Source organism: Melanerpes formicivorus, unplaced genomic scaffold, assembly GCF_026170545.1.
Source record: "Melanerpes formicivorus ecotype bairdi unplaced genomic scaffold, bMelFor1.0.p_v2 SCAF_89, whole genome shotgun sequence".
Classification (NCBI taxonomy): domain Eukaryota; kingdom Metazoa; phylum Chordata; class Aves; order Piciformes; family Picidae; genus Melanerpes; species Melanerpes formicivorus.
Window position 1 is genome coordinate 853,831 of NW_027142441.1, and position 22,479 is coordinate 876,309.

At 57.2% G+C, this 22,479-nt stretch overlaps 1 protein-coding gene across 1 annotated transcript in view; it reads right to left on the reverse strand.

Moving 5' to 3' along the window:
• The window catches only part of CABLES1 (Cdk5 and Abl enzyme substrate 1), a 123,544-nt gene extending 102,837 nt beyond the window's left edge, over window positions 1–20,707 (reverse strand). The window contains exon 1 of the mRNA XM_068165464.1: window positions 19,764–20,707. Within this exon, the coding sequence (XP_068021565.1) occupies window positions 19,764–20,281 (518 nt within the window). The 5' untranslated portion in view covers window positions 20,282–20,707. The remainder of the gene's footprint in view (window positions 1–19,763) is intronic.
• Window positions 20,708–22,479: the final 1,772 nt, after the last annotated feature.

Consider the following 22,479-nt stretch of genomic DNA (forward strand, 5'->3'; position numbering starts at 1 on the left):
CAGTGTGCACTTGCAGCCCAGAAAGCCAAGCAGAGCCTGGGCTGCAGCAGGAGAAGTGTGGCCAGCAGGGCAAGGGAGGTGATTCTCCCCCTCTGCTCAGCTCTGGGGAGACCCCACCTGGAGTCCTGCCTCCAGTTCTGCAGCCCCTATGACAAGAGGGATGTGGAGGGGCTGGAAGGTGTCCAGAGCAGGGCCAGGAGGATGAGCAGAGGGCTGGAGCACCTCTCCTGTGAGGACAGACTGAAGGAGTTGGGGCTGTTCAGTCTGGAGAAGAGAAGGCTCCCAGGTGACCTCATTGTGGCCTTCCAGGATCTGAAGGGGGCTCCAAGAAGGCTGGGGAGGGACTGCTCAGGATCTCAGGCAGTGATAGGACTAGGGGGAGTGGAATGAAGCTGGAGGTGGGGAGATTGAGGCTGGAGGGGAGGAGGAAGTTCTTCCCCAGGAGAGTGGTGAAGCCCTGGAATGGGTTGTCCAGGGAGGTGGTTGGGGCCCTGTCCCTGGAGGTGTTTAAGGCCAGGCTGGATGAGGCTCTGGGCAGCCTGATCTAGTGTGGGGTGTCCCTGCCCATGGCAGGGGGGTTGGAACTAGCTGATCCTTGTGGTCCCTTCCAACCCTGACTGATACTATGATACCTCCAGCTCAAAGAGCCTTACATCACTAAGGAAGCTAATGAACAAACTGGAGCCTGGTGTTTATAATCATCCCTTTAAAACAAACACCAGCAACACAAAACCCCTTGGGCAATGGAGCCTGTCCTTTAAAGCATGCAGACACCTGCTGCTGCTGAGCTCTGCTGTACCTGGAGTGCCTCCTCAACCAGCAGAGCATTGGATCTGGAGGCCAGGCAGGCAGATGGAAAAAGAGGGATTTTGCAAATAAATCCTCAAAGGTCACGATGGAGGGACCTGGACAGTGGCACTTTGTGTGCTGCTGGAAATAATGCTGCTCCTTCTAAGCAGCCACCTCTCAGCTGCCACTTGCTCAGCCTGGAGAGGAGAAGGCTCCCAGGAGACCTAATTGTGGCCTTCCAGGATCTGAAGTGGGCTCCAAGAAAGCTGGGGAGGGACTTTGAAGGTGTCAGCGAGGGATAGGACTGGGGTGCATGGAGCAAAACTAGAAGTGGGGAGATTGAGATTGGATGTGAGGAAGAAGTTGTTGCCCATGAGGGTGGTGAGAGCCTGGCACAGGTTGCCCAGGGAGGTGGTGGAAGCCTCCAGCCTGGAGGTGTTTGCAGCCAGGCTGGATGTGGCTGTGAGCAACCTGCTGTGGTGTGAGGTGTCCCTGCCCACGGCAGGGGGTTGGAGCTGGCTGAGCCTTGAGGTCCCTTCCAGCCCTGACAGCTCTGGGATGAGGTCATGCTAGAGGAGGCTGTTCTACAAAACCAAACACCATCAATGGAACAGCAGCCCCAGAGCTGCTGTAATTAGGAACACAGCCTCATAAAACTAAGGAGGGTTGAGAAGGGGAGGTTATGTGAACCCCAGGTCAGAAAGCACAATCACACCTCAGTTTTGAGGGCCATGCTTTCAGCACAATGAATAGCAGACAGGAGTGCCCCTTGCCTCCTTGCACAACCTGCTGCAGCACCTCCACCTCTCTCCTGCCCAAGCCACTCAGCCATGCTCTGCACTGTGGCACCTGAAAGCTGCTTTTCCTCTCTCCCTCTCCCCCAACAACCCCCTCTGTGACAGTCTCAAATGGTCCCATTCACCTCACTACAGAACTAGGAAGCCTGCTTGCAGCTACCATTGCCTGCTCCACTCTGCTCACATCCCAGCTACCCAGATGGAGTCTTTGCCTTCATGCAGCTTGCTGTCACCTGAGGAGGACTTCACTCCTTGCTGTGCAAGTCCACCACACCCCACTGACATGTGTCACCCTGATTTGCCTGGGTGTAGCTGATTGCAACCTCAACTGACAAAAAGAAGAGGAAATGAATGTCCTTTGCTGTTGGATCTGTAGCTACTCTGGCAAGGGCAGAAGCAACAAAGCTGGTGAGGGGTCTGGAGCACAGCCCTGTGAGGAGAGGCTGAGGGAGCTGGGGTTGCTTAGCCTGGAGAAGAGGAGGCTCAGGGGAGACCTTCTTGCTCTCTCCAACTCCCTGAAGGGAGGTTGGAGCCAGGTGGGGGTTGGTCTCTTCTCCCAAGCAAATAGCTCCAGAACAAGAGGACACAGTCTCAAGCTGTGCCAGGGGAGGTTTAGGCTGGAGGTGAGGAGAAAGTTCTTCCCAGCAGGAGAGATTGGCCCTTGGGATGTGCTGCCCAGGGAGGTGGTGGAGTCCCCATCCCTGGAGGTGTTCAGGAAGAGCCTGGATGAGGCACTCACTGCCATGGGTTAGTTGATCAGATGGTGCTGGATCACAAGTTGGACTTGATGATCTCCCTGTCCCTGGAGGTGTTCAAAAAAGGCTTGGATGTGGCACTTGGAGCCATGGTTTAGTTGTCAGGAGGTGTTAGGGATTAGGTAATAGGCTGGACTTGATCTCTGAGGTCTTTTCCAACCTGTTTGATTCTGTGATTCTATATTCTTACCCTGATGATCCAGACCAGATGATCCTTGAGGTCCCTTCCAACCTGGTATTCTATGAATCTATGATAGGACAGACAAACCTCAAGGAACAGTGCTGGTGAGTAAAACCAGCCCACACATGAGTAAGGTCTTTCTAAGACACATTTCAAACCAGAATGTTTGAAGCTCTGAGGTTTTGAACTAGAGCAAGATAGATTTAGATTAGACATGAGGAAGAAACTGTTTGCAGGGAGGGTGGTGAGACTCTGGCACAGGTTGCCCAGGGAGGCTGTGGCTGCCTCCTCTCTGGAGGTGTTCAAAGCCAGGCTGGATGAGGCCTTGAGCAAGCTGTGCTGGTAAGAGCTGTCCCTGCCCATGGCAGGGGGTTGGAGCCAGATGATAACTTTAGGGTCCTGTGATGAGTTGAAATTACCCTCCCCAACTCATTTGGAGGAACCACCCCCAGAATTAAACTGCCAGCCCAGCTCAGATTGGGATGGAAGCAAATGGAGCTCTGCTTACAGGCAAACTACAACCTAGGCACAGGAACTGCAAATGGCTATGGGCTGGTGGGAGGTGTCCCTGCCCACAGCAGGGGGGTGGAACTGGAGGGTCTTGAAGGTCCCTTCCAACCCAACCCATTCCATGATTCTATAACAACACAGAGGAACAGCCAAGTGCTTGCTAAGAAGCTGGATCTGTGCAAAATGCACACTAGATGTCCTGAGCATGTGCTGAACACACACCAGCTGTGCGAGAGAGAAATGTGTCTGCAATTTATCAACAACACTGAGACTCCTCAGACCCCCCTGGATGGATCCAGGGGACCTGCTCACCTCCTCCCTCCCTCCTCCCCATTACCTCACACAGCAGTCAAAACAGAGATCCCTGGCAAGGCTGCAGGGGAGAGGGAGAGAAGTTGCAAGCAGAAGTGGCAGAAGAAGAGAAAGAGAAAGAACTGCTTCTGCCTCTGCTCTGCATCCCATGAGCAAGCCAATGAGCTCTATAGGCCTTAGCCTGATTCTCCTTTCACATCCAGTGGTCATTTACTTCACTCTCAGTCTTTGCAGGGACCAGGCTGAAGCTCCCCCTTCAAACTCTAACAGGTCCCTTCCAACTCAAGCCACTCTCTGTGATTCAGACCACAGCTGACATCCAGCTTCTGCTTTATGGCACATCCTTCAGAGGAGCTGACTGCAGTGGGGTCCCCAGCACCAGCCAGAGTGAACAAGCAGCAGCCACAGCTCCTTGAACTCTGTGTGTGTACACACAAGGGCACATAAGGGATCCCAGGAGGTCTGAAGGCAGAGGGTCTTATGTGACACTCATAGAATCACAGAGCTGTCAGGGCTGGAAGGGACCTCAAGGCTCAGCCAGCTCCAACCCCCTGCCATGGGCTGGGACACCTCACACTACAGCAGGTTGCTCACAGCCACATCCAGCCTGGCTGCAAACACCTCCAGGCAGGAGGCTTCCACCACCTCCCTGGGCAATCTGTGCCAGGCTCTCACCACCCTCCTGGGGAACAACTTCTTCCTCACAGCCAATCTCAATCTCCCCACTTCTAGTTTTGCTCCATCCCCCCCAGTCCTGTCACTCCCTGACACCCCTTCACCCCCTGGCTCCCCTTTCTCCATCCCTGCATCTGCTGGAGGCATTGGGTGACCCCAGACACCCCCCAAGGAGACACAATGGTCATCCCTCAGGGTGGGGAGGTCCTTCCTGCTCTCCCCTCCTCCAGTACCGTGCACCCAAGGAACTATAATTCAGCAGCCCTCCCTCAAGTGGTTTGGTGAAGCTGTGCTGCTTGCACCCTCCCAAGGGCACAGCACCATGCTGGGGCTACCATCTGCTTCTCTGCCAGCAGCAGTGAGGCTCCAGTGCTGTGAGACACCTCTCCAGAAGCAGTGACAATGGCATCTGAGCCTTTCATCACCAGGGAATGAGAAGCCATGCCCCTGTGCCAGCACACAGCCCTCCTGCTGGCCAGGGACACAGCTCAGCTCAGGCTCTCTCACCCCTTCACTTGTGGTGTGTTAACCTCTGTGCAACCCAGCTTCCAGCCTGTCCTGATGCCTTTGGAAGGCAGCACAGCCTCAAGGCTGTCAGTCACCCCCACCCCAGCCTGGCACCATCAGCAAAGTCACCATGGTGTCACCTCAGTGATTGTTCCTGCTACACAAAATCAGGGGACCTGTTCTTGTCTTCTCAGCAGGAAAAGCTCTGCTGCTTCTGAATGTCTCTGCCCACAAACTGATGTGTCTGTGTCTTGATTTGCTTTGGCAGCATGGGGATTTGAAAACCTAATCATATTTGCCTGGGTAATATGGTTCCATCTGTAGCAGCACCAAAATGCAATCCCAAGCACAAATCCAGGCTGGGTGAGGGGTGGCTTGAGAGCAGTCTGGAGATGAAGGCCTTGGGGGTGCCAGTTGGTGACAAACTCCCCAGGAGCCAGCAAGGGTCACTGGCAGCCCAGAACCAACCATGTGCTAGGGTGCAGCAAAAGAAGTGTGAGCAGCAGCAGCAGGAGGGAGGTGAGCAGGGACACTGCTCTGGTGATCCCACCTGCAGCACTGCCTCCAGCTCTGGGGGCCCCAGCACAAGAAGGACCTGGAGCTGCTGGAGAGGCTCCAGAGGAGGCCACAGAGATGATCAGAGGCTGCAGAACCTCCCCTGTGGGGACAGGCTGAGAGAGTTTGGGGCTGTTCAGCCTCAAGAAGATAAAAGCTGCAGGGAGACCTCAGAGCAGCTTCCAGTAGCTGAAGAGGCTCCAGGAGAGCTGGGGAGGGACTTCTAATAAGGACTGAGAGTGAGAGGATGAGGGACAATGGCTCTGAGCTGGGAGAGGGGAGATTGAGACTGGAGATGAGGAAGAAATTCTTTGCAGTGAGGGTGGTGAGACTCTGGCACAGGCTGCCCAGGGAGGCTGAGGCTGCCTCCCCCCTGGAGATGCTCAGGCTGGATGAGGCCTTGAGCAAGCTGTGCTGGTAAGAGCTGTCCCTGCCCATGGCAGGGGGTTGGAACCAGATGATAACTTTAAGGTCCTGTGATGAGTTGAAATTACCCTCCCCAACTCATTTGGAGGAACCACCTCCAAAATTAAACTGCCAGCCCAGCCCAGTTTGGGATGGAAGCAAATGGAGCTCTGCTTACAGGCAAACTACAACCTAGGCACAGGAACTGCAAATGGCTATGGGCTAGTGGGAGGTGTCCCTACCCATGGCAGGGGGTTGGAGCTGGAGGGTCTTGAAGGTCCCTTCCAACCCAACCCATTTCATGATTCCATAAGAACACAGAGGAACAGCCAAGTGCTTGCTAAGAAGATGAGCTTGTCCTTTATAGCTATACACAGGGTGAAAGGCTTCTGAACAAGCACAGGAAGAAAAACCTTTCCTTCACTTCTCATTCACTTCTGCTTTCCCCACAAACCTTCTTCAGGAAAACCAAACCAAACCACCCAAACCCAGCTCTGAAATGGAGGAAAACCAAACCACCCAAACCCAGCTCTGAAATGGAGGAAAACCAAACCAAACCACCCAAAACCAGCTCTGAAGTGTAGGAAAACCAAACCAAACCACCCAAACCCAGCTCTGAAATGGAGGAAAACCAAACCAAACAACCCAAACCCAGCTCTGAAATGGAGGAAAACCAAACCAAACCAAACCACCCAAACCCAGCTCTGAAATGCAGGAAAACCAAACCAAACCACCCAAACCCAGCTCTGAAATGCAGGAAAACCAAACCAAACCACCCAAACCCAACTCTGAAATGGAGGAAAACCAAACCAAACCACCCAAACCCAGCTCTGAAATGGAGGAAAACCAAACCAAACCAAACCACCCAAACCCAGCTCTGAAATGGAGGAAAACCAAACCAAACCAAACCACCCAAACCCAGCTCTGAAATGCAGGAAAACCAAACCAAACCACCCAAACCCAGCTCTGAAATGCAGGAAAACCAAACCAAACCCAGCTCTGAAATGTAGGAAAACCAAACCAAACCACCCAAACCCAGCTCTGAAATGGAGGAAATCCAAACCAAACCACCCAAACCCAGCTCTGAAATGGAGGAAAACCAAACCAAACCACCCAAACCCAGCTCTGAAATGGAGGAAAACCAAACCAAACCACCCAAACCCAGCTCTGAAATGGAGGAAAACCAAACCACCCAAACCCAGCTCTGAAATGGAGGAAAACCAAACCACCCAAACCCAGCTCTGAAATGGAGGAAAACCAAACCAAACCACCCAAACCCAGCTCTGAAATGGAGGAAAACCAAACCACCCAAACCCAGCTCTGAAATGGAGGAAAACCAAACCACCCAAACCCAACTCTGAAATGGAGGAAAACCAAACCAAACCACCCAAACCCAGCTCTGAAATGGAGGAAAACCAAACCACCCAAACCCAGCTCTGAAATGGAGGAAAACCAAACCAAACCACCCAAACCCAGCTCTGAAATGGAGGAAAACCAAACCAAACCACCCAAACCCAACTCTGAAATGGAGGAAAACCAAACCAAACCACCCAAAACCCTCTCTGAAACGCAGCTGCTAAGAGCAGTGCTGGCTCTGAAGCCCATGCAGGGAACAGCAAACACATTCAGCATTCACAGTATCAGAGAATCAACCAGGTTGGAAAAGACCTCAGAGATCATCAAGTCCAACCTATTACTTATTACCTAACACCTCCTGAAGACTGAACCATGGCTCCAAGTATCAAAAGCCTCACTGTAGTCAAGGTATGTGACATCCACTGCTCTTCCCTTGTCTACCCTTTTGGTCATGGTTTCATAGGAGGCCATCAGATTAGCCAGACAGGATCTCCCCTTGGTAAATTGATGTTGACTGCTCCTTATAACCTTCTTGTCTTCCATGTGGTTAGAGATGACCTCCAGGATGAGCTGCTCCATCATCCAGTGGCTGCAGAGCAGTCAGGTAGAGAGGGACCTGGGGGTGCTGGTTGATGGTAGGCTGAACATGAGCCTGCAGTGTGCCCAGGCAGCCAAGAGGGCCAAGGGCATCCTGGCCTGCATCAGGAACAGTGTGGCCAGCAGGAGCAGGGAGGTCATTCTGCCCCTGGACACTGCACTGGTTAGGCCACACCTTGAGTCCTGTGTCCAGTTCTGGGCTCCTCAGGTTAGGAAGGAGGTTGAGCTGCTGGAATGAGTCCAGAGAAGGGCAACAAAGTTGGGGAGGGGTTTGGAGCACAGCCCTGTGAGGAGAGGCTGAGGGAGCTGGGGTTGCCTAGCCTGGAGGCTCAGGGGTGACCTTATCACTCTCTACAACTACCTGAAGGGAGGTTGTAGACAGGCAGAGGTTGGTCTCTTCTGCCAGGCACCCAGCAGCAGAACAAGAGGACACAGTCTCAAGCTGTGCCAGGGGAGGTTTAGTCTGGAGGTGGGGAAGAAGTTCTACACAGAGGGAGTGATTGGCCACTGGAATGGGCTGCCCAGGGAGGTGGTGGAGTCACCATCACTGGAGGTGTTCAGGAGGAGACTTGCTGGGGTGCTTGGTGCCATGGGTTAGTTGTTTAGGTGGTGTTGGATTGGTTGATGGGTTGGACACCATGATCTTGAAGGTCTCTTCCAACCTGGTTTGGTTTATTCTAAATAAAGGTTTATTCCAGGGATGGAGGTCAGGCTGACTGGTCTGTAGTGGCCTGGCTCCTCCTCCTTGCCTTTTCTGAACACTGGAATGACATTTGCTTTCTTCCAGTCATCAGGCATTCCTGCCAGCCTAGCAGTTAGCAGCCCCTGTCAGAGAGCTTCCCAGTTCCTTCAGCATGTGCTGCTCTGAGCCTGCACTTTGCAGCCTGCAAAGCAAACCCTGAGAGCTCTCACAGCTCCCCACTGGCACACCGTGGTCTGCCCAGCCACTGCTGACACCTTCTGATGGATGTGCCCAGCTCCACAGCCTCCCCTCCCAGCTGGGCCCATCTGATGGAACTCAGCACCACTCCTCACATTTCTCAGCAGGTGATGTGCAAACTGCAGGCCAGCAGAGAGCAGCTCCCCAGGTGCCAAAGGATCTCCTTCCCACGTTTTAGGAATCCTCCTCCTTGCAGCAGGCTGGCAAGGGATGGGTTGGAGCTGGCTGATGAAAGCAGCCAGCTCTGTGTCTCTGCTGCACCTGCTGCACTGCTAAGCCTGGCAGCTCCTGAGAGCCCCAGGTAGCAGTTCTGGGTGTCAGCAGTGAGTGCCTGTCAGCAAGGACAGCCTTGCAGGGACCAGGGTACAGCTGGAGGGGAATTCTGTCAGTACTGGCATGGCTCAAACACAACCTGGCTTCCATGCTTCCCACAGGGTGACCTGGTGGCTACTGAGGTGTCAACAAGTGAAGTGAGAGAGTCAGAGATTTGTTTGGGTTGGGAAAGCTCTCCAAGCTCACCCAGTCCAACATCCACCCAGCCCCACCATGGCCATCAAACCCTGGCCCCAGGTGCCATGGCCACAGCTCTCTGGAACACCTCCAGGGATGGGGACTCCACCACCTCCCTGGGCAGCCTCTGCCAAGCCCTGACCACTCTTGCAGCAAATGGAAGTTTTCCTCCTCTCCAACCCATCCCTCCCCTGGCACAACTCCAGGCCATTTCCTCTCCTTCTATCACCTGAGACCAGGGAGCAGAGCCCAACCCCCACCTCCCTGCAGCCTCCTCTCAGGGAGCTGCAGAGAGCAATGAGGTCTCCCTCAGCCTCCTCTGCTCCACACTCAACACCCCCAGCTCCCTCAGCTGCTCCTCCCCAGCCCTCTTCTCCAGACCCTTCCCCACCTTGGTTGCCCTTCTCTGGACCTGCTCCAGCCTCTCAATGTCCTTCTGGGAGTGAGAGACCCAAAACTGACCCCAGCACTCCAGGGGTGGCCTCCCCAGTGCCCAGCACAGGAGGACAATCCCTGCCCTGCTCCTGCTGCCCACACCATTGCTGCTCCAGGCCAGGCTGCTGGTGGCCTTCTGGCCCACCTGGGCACCCCCTGGCTCCTCTCCAGCTGCTGCCAACCAGCACCCCCAGCTCCTTCCCTGCTGGGCAGTTTGCAGCCACTCTGCCCCAAGCCTGGAGCACTCCTGGGGCTGTTGTGAGCCCAGTGCAGGACTCAGCACTTGGCCTTGTTGAACCTCACACAGCTGAGCTCAGCCCTGGAGCCAGCCTGGCCAGCTCCCTCTGCAGAGCCTTCCTGCCCTCCAGCAGTTCAACAGTGCCACCCAAGTCGCTGCCATCAGCAAACTCAGAGAGGCTGGACTCAACTCCCTCATCCAGATCACTGGTAAAGTCCCAACATGTCCAGCCCTGGGCCTGCCTTCTCAGGTTCCATTATGAAGCTGAGCCTTTGTGTTTGTGCAGTGGAGATCCTGCCTGAGAGGCCAGGAGCAGCTGAAAGCAGGGGGAGAAACATTTCTCTCTTTTTTTGGTGCATAATGAACAAATCTTGGTTCTTGGACTTGGTTCTGCTTCTTGCCTTTACTTCCTACCACATTCCCCACCCTGCAGAGTCTCTGGCCAGCCTGCCTGCTGTTTATTCCTTTGCAATGAGGAAGGCCCAGACCTGCTAGAAGGTTGGGGTTTTCCTTTCAGACAGCACACTTGGAGATCTCCTGCTGGTGTTTCAGCTGCTCTGAGCCTTTGCAAGCTAAGACATCCCCCAGCAGAAGAGTTCCCCAAGTCATGATCACTCCAGGCTAAAGCATCCTTCCTAGCCAAGAGCTGCCAGTCAGCTGTGGTCTGTCATTATCTCATCTGCCTAGCATCAAACTGTGCTTCTGTGATGGGCCTCAGGGCTGGAGGCTACTGATCCTCATCATTTGACATGCTGCAGGGAAGGAATCCATCCAGAGGGATTTCAAAAGGCTGCAGAGGTGAGCCCAGGCCAACCTCATGAAGGGCAACAAGGCCAAGGGCAAGGTCCTGAACCTGGGCTGGGGCAATCCCAAGCACAGTTCCAGGCTGAGTGGAGAATGGCTCAAGAGCAAGCTGGAGGAGGAGGCCTTGGGGGTGCCAGCTGGTGACAAACTCCCCAGGAGCCAGCACTGGTCCCTGGCAGCCCAGAGCCAGCTGAGTGCTGAGCTGCAGCCAGAGCAGGGAGAGCAGCAGCACAGGGAGGGGATTCTGCCCCTCTGCTCTGCTCTGCTCAGCCCCCACCTGCAGCACTACCTCCAGCTCTGGGGCCCCCAGCACAAGAAGGACCTGGAGCTGCTGGAGAGGCTCCAGAGGAGGCCACAGAGATGATCAGAGGCTGCAGAACCTCCCCTGTGGGGACAGGCTGGGAGAGTTGGGGCTGTTCAGCCTGGAGAAGAGAAGGCTCTGGGGAGACCTCAGAGCAGCCTTCCAGTACCTGAAGGGCTCCAGGAGAGCTGGGGAGGGACTTTAGAGAAGGACTGGGAGTGCCAGGATGAGGGATGATGGCTTTGAGCTGGGAGAGGGCATATTTAGGCTGGATTGGGAAGAAATTGTTTGCAGTGAGGGTGGTGAGACACTGGCACAGGCTGCCCAGGGAGGCTGTGGCTGCCTCCTGCCTGGAGGTGTTCCAGGCCAGGCTGGATGAGACCTTGAGCAAGCTGTGCTGGTGGGAGGTGTCCCTGCCCATGGCAGGGGGCTGGGTCCCTTCCAGCCCAGCCCATCCCATGATTCTGTGCTCTCCAGGCTCTTGCAGCAGCACTCTCATCCCCAGGCTGTGCAGCAGGTTGCTGGGGCACAGGGCTGGGCTGGCTGCCTGCTCAGGAGCTTTGCTGGTGCCGGGCGAGAGGCAAACCTGAGCAACAGCACAGCAGTGCCCACAGACACAGACCTGCTGACACTGCTGCTCCTCCACTCTCCTGAGGGGTCCCTCAGCACCAGCTCAACACCTCAGCACCCTAACCACAGGACTTCCTGGGGCAGGGCTGGACCCAGGAAGCTTTGAGCTGGTGGGCAGCAAAGGCAGCCAAGACAAACAGCTTCTGCCGTGTGCCCGGGCGCCTCGCTCCAAACCTGCTGAGCTCTGTGAGGCAGCTCCCTGCCTGATCAACTTCATTCCCCAGCAGTCCTGAGTGCCACATTCTGTCCCAGCTCCTCTTCAGAACTGACAGCAGAGGGTTTTTTCACCTTGTCTGATGAATATTACAGTTTCTACCTGCCAGAGATGTATACTCAGCACCAGAATAAGGCCTTAAAATGTGCTAAAACAACAGCTCCAGCCCCAGCTCTCCTCCAGCTCCAGCCCCAGCTCTCCCACAGTTCCACTCTCACTTCTCCTTCTCCAGCTCCAGCCCCAGCTCTCCTCCAGCTCCACTCTCCCTCCTCCAGCTCCAGCCCCAGCTCTCCTCCAGCTCCACTCTCCCTCCTCCAGCTCCAGCCCCAGCTCTCCCCCAGTTCCACTCTCCCTCCTCCAGCTCCATCCCCAGCTCTCCTCCAGTTCCACTCTCCCTCCTCCAGCTCCAGCCCCAGGTCTTCTCCAGCTCCACTCTCCCTCCTCCAGCTCCATCTCTCCTCCAGCCCCAGCTCTCCCCCAGCTCCACTCTCCCTCCTCCAGCTCCATCTCTCCTCCAGCCCCAGATCTCCCCCAGTTCCACTCTCCCTCCTCCAGCCTCAGCCCCAGCTTTCCTCCAGCCCCAACTCTCCTCCAGCCCCAGCTCTCCCCCAGTTCCACTCTCCCTCCTCCAGCCTCAGCCCCAGCTCTCCTCCAGCCCCAACTCTCCTCCAGCCCCAGCTCTCTTCCAGCCTCAGCTCTCTTCCAGCCTCAGCTCTCCCTCCTCCAGCTCCAGCCCCAGCTCTCCTCCAGCCCCAGCTCTCCCCCAGTTCCACTCTCCCTCCTCCAGCTCCAGCCCCAGCTCTCCTCCAGCCCCAGCTCTCCCCCAGTTCCACTCTCCCTCCTCCAGCCCCAGCCCCAGCTCTCCTCCAGCTCCAGCCCTCAAGTCCTGGCCAGGGGCACTGCCAGCATCCCAAGGGAGAGGCCTCAGCAGAGATGGAGACTGCAGCCCTGCCAGTATTGAAGAGTGCTTGAATGTGGCTCTCCCCAGCTCTGGTCACAGAAGTGCAGAGAATTGCTGCTTCAGGAACAAACTCAGGGAATTCCAGCACACTGCTGAGGTCACCTAACTCAGCTGTGAGTTGGGAGAGTTCATTTGCCTTCAGAGATTCATAGAATGGGTTGGGTTGGAAGGGACCACAAGGATCATCCAGTTCCAAACCCCTGCCTTGGGCAGGGACACCTCCCACCAGCCCAGGTTGCTCAAGGCCTCATCCAGCCTGGCCTGAAACACTTCCATCACTGTACTGACTTCTGAACCATTGTTCTACTTCAGCTATCACCTGGAAGATGACTATGTTTCCACAAGGAAGCAACAGAGGCTCAAACCTGGGCCCTGGGCAAGGGCAAAGGCCAGCAGAGACCACTGTGATGGATGCTGGCCAGCATGGTCTGTCCCCAGGTCTGTTGGAACTGGATCTATCCCCAGGTCTATTGGAAAAAGCATCTGCAGGAGCTGGAAGGTGTCCAGAGAAGGGCCAGGAGGAGGAGCAGAGGGCTGGAGCTGCTCTGCTCTGGAGACAGCCTGAGAGAGTTGGGGTTGTGCAGGCTGGAGAGGAGAAAGGTCCAAGGAAACCTAATTGTGGCCTTCCAGGATCTGAAGGGGCTACGGGAGAGCTGGGGAGGGACTTCTGAGGATGTCAGGGAGTGATAGGACTGGGGGGGATGGAGCAAAACTAGAAGTGGGGAAATTGAGATTGGCTGTGAGGAAGAAGTTGTTGCCCATGAGGGTGGTGAGAGCCTGGCAGAGGCTGCCCAGGAAGGTGGTGGAAGCCTCCTGCCTGGAGGTGTTTGCAGCCAGGCTGGATGTGGCTGTGAGCAACCTGCTGTGGTGTGAGGTGTCCCTGCCCATGGCAGGGGGGCTGGGACTGGCTGAGCCTTGAGCTCCCTTCCAGCTCTACCAATGCTGTGATTCTATGGGCGTGGGGCTTAGCCATGCCTGGCATGTGCACAGCTCAGAAAGCTCATGCTGAAGGACATGGGTGCACTCCCTGTGCCTCACAGGGCTCCTGGAGGAGCTTACACAGAGCTGTGTGCACGGAGACTGAAAGCCCTTTCCTGAGGAGCAAAGGACTCACACAGGGTCTGCAGCACTGAAAATGCCCCAAGGGGTGAGGCAGGATGCTGGTGCAACAGCCTGAGCACTGAGCCTGAACACTGCTCTGGCATTGTCCCCTCTCTGAGGTGGCACAGGAAGGCCACCTAGCCTCCTGAAGTGACAGCTGGAGTCAGTGAGCATCCCCCTGTGCACCCATCAGGGGTGTACAAGGTCCCCCCTGGCTGCAAAGCCTCAGCCCAGCCTGTGCCCTTCCATTCACTCCTCAGACCATTAAATCGCTGCTTTCATGCTGCTCTTGTACACATCACTCCGAACCTCGGGCTGCCTGGAGGGCTTTAGGCTCAGTGAATAGCAGAGTCCCCAGCCCACACAAAAGGTCCCAAGCACTCCCAGCAGCTCACAAGGCAGCTCCTGATGCCGGGATGACCCCACAGGGTGGAAGGTGCCCCCAGCTCTTTGTTCTGCTGCTCATTCAGGGCTCTGCCTGTAAGACACTTGCTTCTGAGAGATGACTCTTTCATCTCTAACTGTTGGAAGAATCTTCTGTGGTGGGCTGAGCCTGCCCTGCCTGCCCACCCGAGGCTGTGGAGGGCCAGGCTCTGACCCCTCAGCCATCCACCATGGAACTAACCAGTGGGACTCAGCTCCTCAACAACACCCTGGAGGCTTCCTCCACCACTAACAACCCACTGCACTTTGTGAGCAGTACAAAAGCCTGGCAAACTAAGAATTCCAGTATCCCCCTTAGCTGTGTCTCTCCAGAATCATAGCATCACAGAGCTGTCAGGGCTGGAAGGGAGCTCAAGGCTCAGCCAGTCCCAATCCCCTGCCATGGGCAGGGACACCTCACACCACAGCAGGTTGCTCACAGCCACATCCAGCCTGGCTGCAAACACCTCCAGGCAGGAGGCTTCCACCACCTCCCTGGGCAACCTGTGCCAGGCTCTCACCACCCTCATGGGCAACAACTTCTTCCTCACAGCCAATCTCAATCTCCCCACTTCTAGTTTTGCTTCATCCCCCCCCCGCCCCCCATCCCTCCCTGACACCCTCAAAAGTCCCTCCCCAGCTTTCTTGCAGCCCCCTGCAGATCCTGGAAGGCCACAATGAGGTCTCCTGGGAGCCTTCTCCTCTCCAGCCTGCACAACCCCAACTCTCTCAGGCTGTCTCCAGAGCAGAGCAGCTCCAGCCCTCTGCTCCTCCTCAGATGCATACTGAGGCTGTGGCAGCTCTGCGTTTTCTAATGGGGAGAAGCAGATTGAATCTTCACAAGCTTTACTAATCATACATCCATTCCAGAATCACTCAGGAAATTAGATGTGACTTGGAGGTCAATAAACACCCAAGACAAATCTCTTTGGGCCACACTAACCTCCACGTCCTTCTGAGTTTGCCTCCCCCCCCCCAGGTAATTATTCAGCAGATATTCCTCTCTCTGCTTCCTTCCCAGCACCAGCTGCTCCCAGAAGGAATCCTCCTGCCCATCTGCCTTCAAGTCTGACACAGCAACACAGACAAAATGCAACTGTAAGCAATGTTTAGACTCCAAATCCAATCAGTGATTTGCTTCCTTAGCAAGAAACAAACCCCAACCAAGCCAGAGAAAAGGCAGCAGGAGGAAGCCTGCACTGAGGGGCAGCCACCCAGCACACTGCACCAGGAAACCTCAGACATGGAAACAGGAATCATCTTCCCCAGAAAACTATGGCAACAAGGAATCCAGCCACACATAACAGCAGGGCTGCTCAGCCTGGAGAAGAGAAGACTCCAGGGGGACCTCAGAGCTGCCTTGCAATGCCTGAAGGCAGGCCGCAGAGGAACTTCCCCTGAGGGTGGCTGGAGACAGGATGAGGGGGAATGGTTTGAAGCTGGGGCAGGGCAGCATTAGAGTGGAGCTGAGGAAGAAGTTCCTCAGTGTGAGGGTGGTGAGGCTCTGGCACAGGTTGCCCAGGGAGGCTGTGGCTGCCTCCTCCCTGGAGGTGTTCGAGGCCAGGCCGGATGAGGCCTTGAGCAAGCTGTGCTGGTGGGAGGTGTCCTTGCCCATGGCAGGGGATTTGACCTAGATGAGATCTTTAAGGCTCCTTCCAACCCATTCATGAATGTATGATTCTGTGATGCCCTCCCAGCTCTAACCACCAGCCCCTGCAGAACACTGCTGGTCACAGTCTCATCAAGGTCAGGCTGGATGACACCTTGAGCAACCAAGTCCAGCTTAGAGGTGTCCCTGCCCAGGGCAGGGGGGGATGGAACAGATGATCTCTGAGGTGCTTCCAACCAGAGCTGTTCTATGATTCCAAGCACTGAGGACTGTGTCACCTGCAGGCACTGCACTGATTTTAAGCTCATCCTACTCTGCTGCACCGAGCTAATTTAAGGCAAAGCTTTGGACACGAAGGAAGACCTGGCAGAGCCTGACCACTGCTCCTCAGCCACCACTAAACTGAGACAAATTCCTTTTGCACTAGACAGGAGCCTCTGGCATCAACAAGCTGACATCTGAAGAAGAGGGATTTTTTCCATAAACATGTAATTACACAGCAGCTTCCCCACAGCTCCCAGCTCCAGCCCCTTGCCTGGGTTTCTCCCTCTCTTTGCACCGCTTGTTTCTGGTGAACACACAGGGAGCACAAACCCAAACCACATTAATGATAACCTTGTTAAACATAAACCAGCACACAACTCTCCCAACTGCTAACACAAACAGAAAAGCCAGGGAACTCTGATTACATGTGCACCACAGTGTTTTCCTCCCTGAGCACTAAATGAAAGCAGCCCCACAAGGCAGCCTGTCCTGCCTGACACTGTCATAGGAAATGGTTTCTGGTTACAAGAGCTCAGGTGTCCCAGCACAGAGGGCTGCAGGCTGTCAAAGGCTACACCCAGCTCAATCTCAAGCCTGATGCAAGGAGAGCAGAAGGTTGGCTCTGAGGGACCTGCTGTAGTGTAAGGGCTGGAGCTGCTCTGCTCTGAAGACAGCCTGAGAGAGTTGGGGTTGTGCAGGCTGGAGAGGAGAAGGCTCCCAGGAGACCTCATTGTGGCCTCCCAGGATCTGCAGGGGGCTCCAAGAAAGCTGGGGAGGGACTTTTGAGGGTGTCAGGGAGGGATAGGACTGGGGGGGATGGAGCAAAACTAGAAGTGGGGAGATTGAGATTGGCTGTGAGGAAGAAGTTGTTGCCCATGAGGGTGGTGAGAGCCTGGCACAGGTTGCCCAGGGAGGTGGTGGAAGCCTCCTGCCTGGAGGTGTTTGCAGCCAGGCTGGAGGTGGCTGTGAGCAACCTGCTGTGGTGTGAGGTGTCCCTGCCCATGGCAGGGGGTTGGGGCTGGCTGAGCCTTGAGGTCCCTTCCAGCCCTGACAGTTCTGTGATTCTATGACAGCTACCAAAACCATCTCTGATTTACCTCTCTGTTTCTCCACATCCTCCTTCAGGCCAGCTATTGCTTGACTCTGGGCAGTTACTGTGCCTCCCACCCCACTGCACCAAGGACATAGAATCACAGGATTGTCAACCTGATTGTCAACCCTGCCATGGGCAGGGACACCTCACACTACAGCAGGCTGCTCACAGCTACATCCAGCCTGGCCTTCAAAACTTCCATGTTCTTGGTCATTTGGCTCCTTCCTCTCCAGCAGGTCTGCTCAAACCCTCATCCCTGGGCTTGCACCAGCCCAGTGCATGCCTCCATTTACCTTCTGTGAAGGCAAGAGATGAACCCAGCAACGGGAGCCCCTACCATGTCTTTTCACTGAGGGAAGGGAGGAGCAAGCACTGTGGCCTGCAGCTGTCTGTTCCCAATGTTTATCAATAGCTACCTTAAGAGGACAGAAACAGATCTGTGGCAGGCAGGCCAAAGTCTGCCCGGGGCAGCCAGCGAAGCCCAGGGCATAACCCAGACCTCTCCAGCACCAGCACCAGCCGTGAGCAAAGGCCAGGAGACAGCTTCACACTTGGTGGGGCAGTGGAGTACTGAGCCACAGCTGAACTGAGCTCTCAAGAAGACAAAAAAGCAAGTGAGAAAACCTTGTCTGATGTCTTCCATCAGGAGAAAGCACCCAGCACAAAGCAGGGCTGTTAGAGGACTGGAGGAGCAGCCTGACCAGGGTGCATGAGTTGATTTCCCTCGCCATGGACTCAGGCTGTGCAGCCAGGCTGTCTGGGTGCCAGCAGCACAGCAGAGCTTGCAGGACGCTGGATTTCTAGGTTTTAAACAAAGCCAGTAATTACTGCTCCCTCTGAAACTCCACAGAGCTCTCACGTAGCAAGAGACAAGAAGTATTGCTTGTGGCAGGAAAAACTCAGGGAGTGGCGAGTAGGGGCAAGGGATGACAGAGGAAGCAGTGACACAGGTGAGATCTTCAGCATCCAGGACTAAGCACAGGACCAAGGTGTGCAAGCAAGGGAAAACAAGGAGGGGTTTTGGTAGTGTAGGAATCACAGAGCTGTTAGGGCTGGAAGGGATCTCAAGGCTCAGCCAGTTCCACCCCCCTGCCATGGGCAGGGACACCTCACACCACAGCAGGTTGCTCACAGCCACATCCAGCCTGGCTGCAAACACCTCCAGGCAGGAGGCTTCCACCACCTCCCTGGGCAACCTGGGCCAGGCTCTCACCACCCTCATGGGCAACAACTTCTTCCTCACAGCCAATCTCAATCTCCCCATTTCTACTTTTGCTCCATCCCCCCCAGTCCTATCACTCCCTGACAGCCTCAGAAGTCCCTCCCCAGCTTTCTTGGAGCCCCCTGCAGATCCTGGAAGGCCACAATAATACTGCATAAATAACTCACTCACTGGGAGGCCAAGGAGTCCCCAGCCTCTTGAAGACTAAGAGGATCCTGCCAAGTGCATCACCACCACCAAGCAAAAAGTTCAAGAGACTCCCAGACCATGGTGTGAAGTCTTCACCTGCAAAACCACAGGCAGCAGCCTGCAGAGCCACGGCACAGCCTAAAATGCACAAGAAGCCTCCGTGTGTCTTGTTGCTGTGCTGGTGATCCATGGCACAACGAGAGGGTTGGCACTGCAGGAAACTGAGAGAGCCAGACTGGGAGAGGGAGGGTGCCAGGACCAGAGGATCTTCAGAGATCTCTTTCCACCCCTACCACTCTGTAACCCACCAGCTGGCACTGGACTTGGGAACGTGGGGCTCCTAGCACAGCACCTGAAAAGGGGCTCCAAAAAAGCCACCAACAGAATCCAGATGGAAGAATCAAACCCCAAACAACAACAGGGCACGCAGCTCAGACAACTTTCTCCCGGAGTACCTCCAGTTTCCCCAAGCCAGGGGGTTTTGAAAGGGACTTCTTCTACACTGCTCCATGCCCAATTACCCTTACAAACCCTCGCAACAGCACGGGACTCAAAGGCTACCTACTTGTCCGAGGGAGAAGCACGAAGGGAGTGTGGCAAATGGGGAATGTGGGAGTGGCGAGCAGCGAGGGCTCGGGGAGAGCAGACATTTCCTCCGGCTTCTGCCCGGCCACTTCCCCCAGCCCCAGCCCGTGACAGCTCAGTTACGTTGGGGAAGAAGGGAAAGAAGATGATTCCGCACCCGCCGAGAAATTAACCCGCACGCACTCGCATATTTTCACATGCCTGCACCTTCTGCAGCCAAAAGTCTCAGCTCCTCAAGCTGCCGAGATTACTCTTTTGAGATGAACCTATTAACAGGCAAACGAGGAGCTGGAGGCAAGGAGCAGCACCGAGGCACACGGAGCGTTTGTGCTTGTGGATGGAAGTGAATCCTTAGGGGCACAGAGGGACGCTGTGCCGACACCGCACGGGTGGGCACGGGCGCAAAGATTCCCCTGCCCTTTGTGGGCTAGAGAGCGCTCGGCTCGGGGCTGGCTCCCTGCCTGCCGCCTCGCAGCCCGCCAGCGCGGCACGGCAAGCGGTGACAGCCGCTCCGGGGGACAGCGGCGCGGGGGACGGCGGCAGTGCAGCCTGCCCGGATCGGCAGAGCCAAGCTTCCAGCCGCTGCCGCCCCGGGAACGCCGGCAGCCCCGCCGCCACGGCTGCGCCCTCGCCCAGGACGGCCGCCTGGCGGAGGGCGGCTCCGCGCCCCCGGCTGTCCCAGCCCGCGGCGCTCCCAGCCCGCGGCCGCCGGGGCCTGCCCACGGCTGCCCGCCGAGCGGCGCAGCCGTCCCAGCGCGCATCACCTCCGCGCCCCGCGCTCCCCCGCCCCGCCGCGCAGGCTTACCGGGAGCGCTGCAGCTCGAAGGCGGCGGCGGAGCAGGGCTGCCCCAGCTCTCCGCCGACCACGGCGGTGCCCTGGGGGCTGGTGCGGCCGAAAGCCGCCGGCAGCACCCCGGCCGTGAAGGAGTTGAGGCGACCGCGGCTGCCCGCCGCCGCCGAGCCCAGGAAGGCGGCGGCCGGCACCTGCACCGCGGCGAAAGCGTCCTCCTCCTCCTCCTCTTCCTCCTCCTCCTGGGCCCGGGGGGGCTCGGCGGGCGCCGCCGGGGGGCTGCCCAGCCGCGGCGGCGGCGGGGCCTGGCGGGGCCTGGCGGCGGGGCCGTCGTTGCCCGGCGGCAGGGGCCGCCCGTCGAGGGAGATGCTGGTGAGGAAGGAGAGCGCGGCCTGCCTGCGCCGGGGATCGCTGCGCGCCGGCGGCGGCTGCGGCGGGCCCGGCGCCGGCCCCTTCCTGGGGCAGGGCTCCGGCTGCGGCAGGGCAGCGGCGGCGGGACTGCCGGGGCTGGCGGCCGTGGCGGCCGCCGCCATTGTCGGCCGGCTCGCACCCCCCCGCCCCCCGCCCGCCGCCTTGTCCCCTCCCGGCTTGCCCGGGCGCTGCCTGGCGCTGCCTGCCCTTTAGGCGGGCGGGCGGCGGGGCATGGGTTCCGTCGGGCGGCCGGGCTGCATGGGGGTGCTACGGGGGTGCCCCGGGCCGCCGCCGCCCGCCCGCTCCCTATTTATAGGTGCAGCCGCGCCGCCGATGCGCGAAAACACAGCAATCACGTGTGGGCAGCGGGGAGCTGCAGGAAAACAAAAGCCCGGCCAGAGCCCGCAGCGGCAGCAGGAGGAGGAGGAGGAGGAGGGAGAAGGGAGAAGGGTGGGTCTCGGCGAGCTCCCTCCTTTCAACCTCTCTCGCTCTTCTTCTTTTCTTTTTTTTTCCTCCCCTTTCACCCCCTTCCCCCCTCCTCCTCCTCCTCCTCCTCCCTCTTCCCTCCTCCTCCTCCTCCTCCTTTTCCCTTCCTGGATGCGTGGGGGCGGGCGGGAGCCGGGGAAGGTGGAGTCTGTGCCCGTAGTACGCGGCACATGGCTCTCGGAGCCTGGCACCGGCTGCACCCTGCTCGGGGGCTGCGGCCCGGATCGCCGCGGCTGCTGGAGGGGCCCCGGGCTGCAGCTGGGCCCTCGCAAGCGGCTCCGGCGCTGCCTCGTTTGTATTTCCCGGGTGCCAGAGCCCCGGGGCTGGCCGCGGCTCCGGGAGGGCGGAGGTGTGGCCGGGCAGCCCCCGGGGATGTGCCCGGCAGCCGAAGGCGTGTGCCCCGCCTGCCACCGGTGGCCTGCGCAGCGTCAGGTGTGCTTGGGACACGTTGCACGAGTTCCCTGAAGCAACCCCAGCCCTTCCCTCGGCCCCATTCCCAATCCTTTCCTTCTACACCCTCCCCAAACTTTCCCTTCAACCCCTTCCCCAACCCTTCCCCTTCAAACCCCTCCCAGTCCTTTCTCCAACCCTTTCCCTTCAACGTCTTCCCCAACCCTTTCCTTCAACCCTTTCCCCAATCCTTCCTCTCAACCCCTTCCCCAACCCTTCGCTTCAGCCCCCTCCCAACCGTTCCATTCAGCCCCCTCCCAACCTTTCCCTTCAGCCCCCTCCCAACCTTTCCCTTCAGCCCCCTCCCAGCCTTTCCTTTCAGCCCCCTCCCAACCTTTCCATTCAGCCCCCTCCCAACCTTTCCCTTCAGCCCCCTCCCAACCTTTCCCTTCAGCCCCCTCCCAACCGTTCCCTTCAGCCCCCTCCCAACCTTTCCTTTCAGCCCCCTCCCAACCCTTCTCTTCAGCCTTTCCCCAGCCCTCCCCTCTGCCCTGCAGGAGGGAAGGTGCAGGTATTTGCTTCCCCCCCCTGCCTGCAGCCCAAGCCCAGCTCTGTCCCCTGGCGTGCCCGGCGCGGCGGCTGCTGTGCAGCTGACTGCAGGTCTGCACGCTCCGTCCTGCGGCTGCAGCTCGGGGAGGGCAAGCTGCCAGGTCCCACCTCAGCCTAGAGCTCCTTCAGTTATTCCTTCCTCACTTTATTTCAATCCACTCAACCGTGCTACAAGTGTTCATGTCCTGTGATGATAATTCCATCAACAGCTTATGTAAGGGTTGGGTAACAGATAGATCCTCGCAGCACAACATATGGCTGCTGCGAGATAGCGCTGGGGGCCTGCCTCACAAAGCCTTGCAGTGACTTCATTCCCTGCCAGTTATGCCTGCCAGATGATTTGCCAACCACCCCAAACTGTCACAAAAGCTGCAGTGTCCCCTGAGATTTTATCAAAAGCTTGAGGATTTGATTGGAAAAATAACTGAATTGAAATGAATAATGATTGATCACAGGTCACAGGATGTCAGGGGTTGGATGGGACCCCAGGAGATCATCCAGTCCAACCCCCCTGCCAGAGCAGGACCATAGAATCCAGCACAGGTCACAGAGGAACACATCCAGACAGGGCTGGAAAGGCTCCAGAGAAGGAGACTCCACAACCTCTCTGGGCAGCCTGCTCCAGGGCTCTGGGACCCTCACAGTCAAGAAGTTGAGGTGGAACCTCCTGTGCTGGAGTTTCCATCCATTGCTCCTTGTCCTATCCTAGGGCACAACTGAGCAGAGCCTGTCCCTGTCCCCTGCCTCCTGACCCCCAGCCCTCAGGTATTCAGTATCACTAAGGTTGGAAGAGACCTCAAAGATCATCGAGTCCAACCTGTCACCACAGACCTCA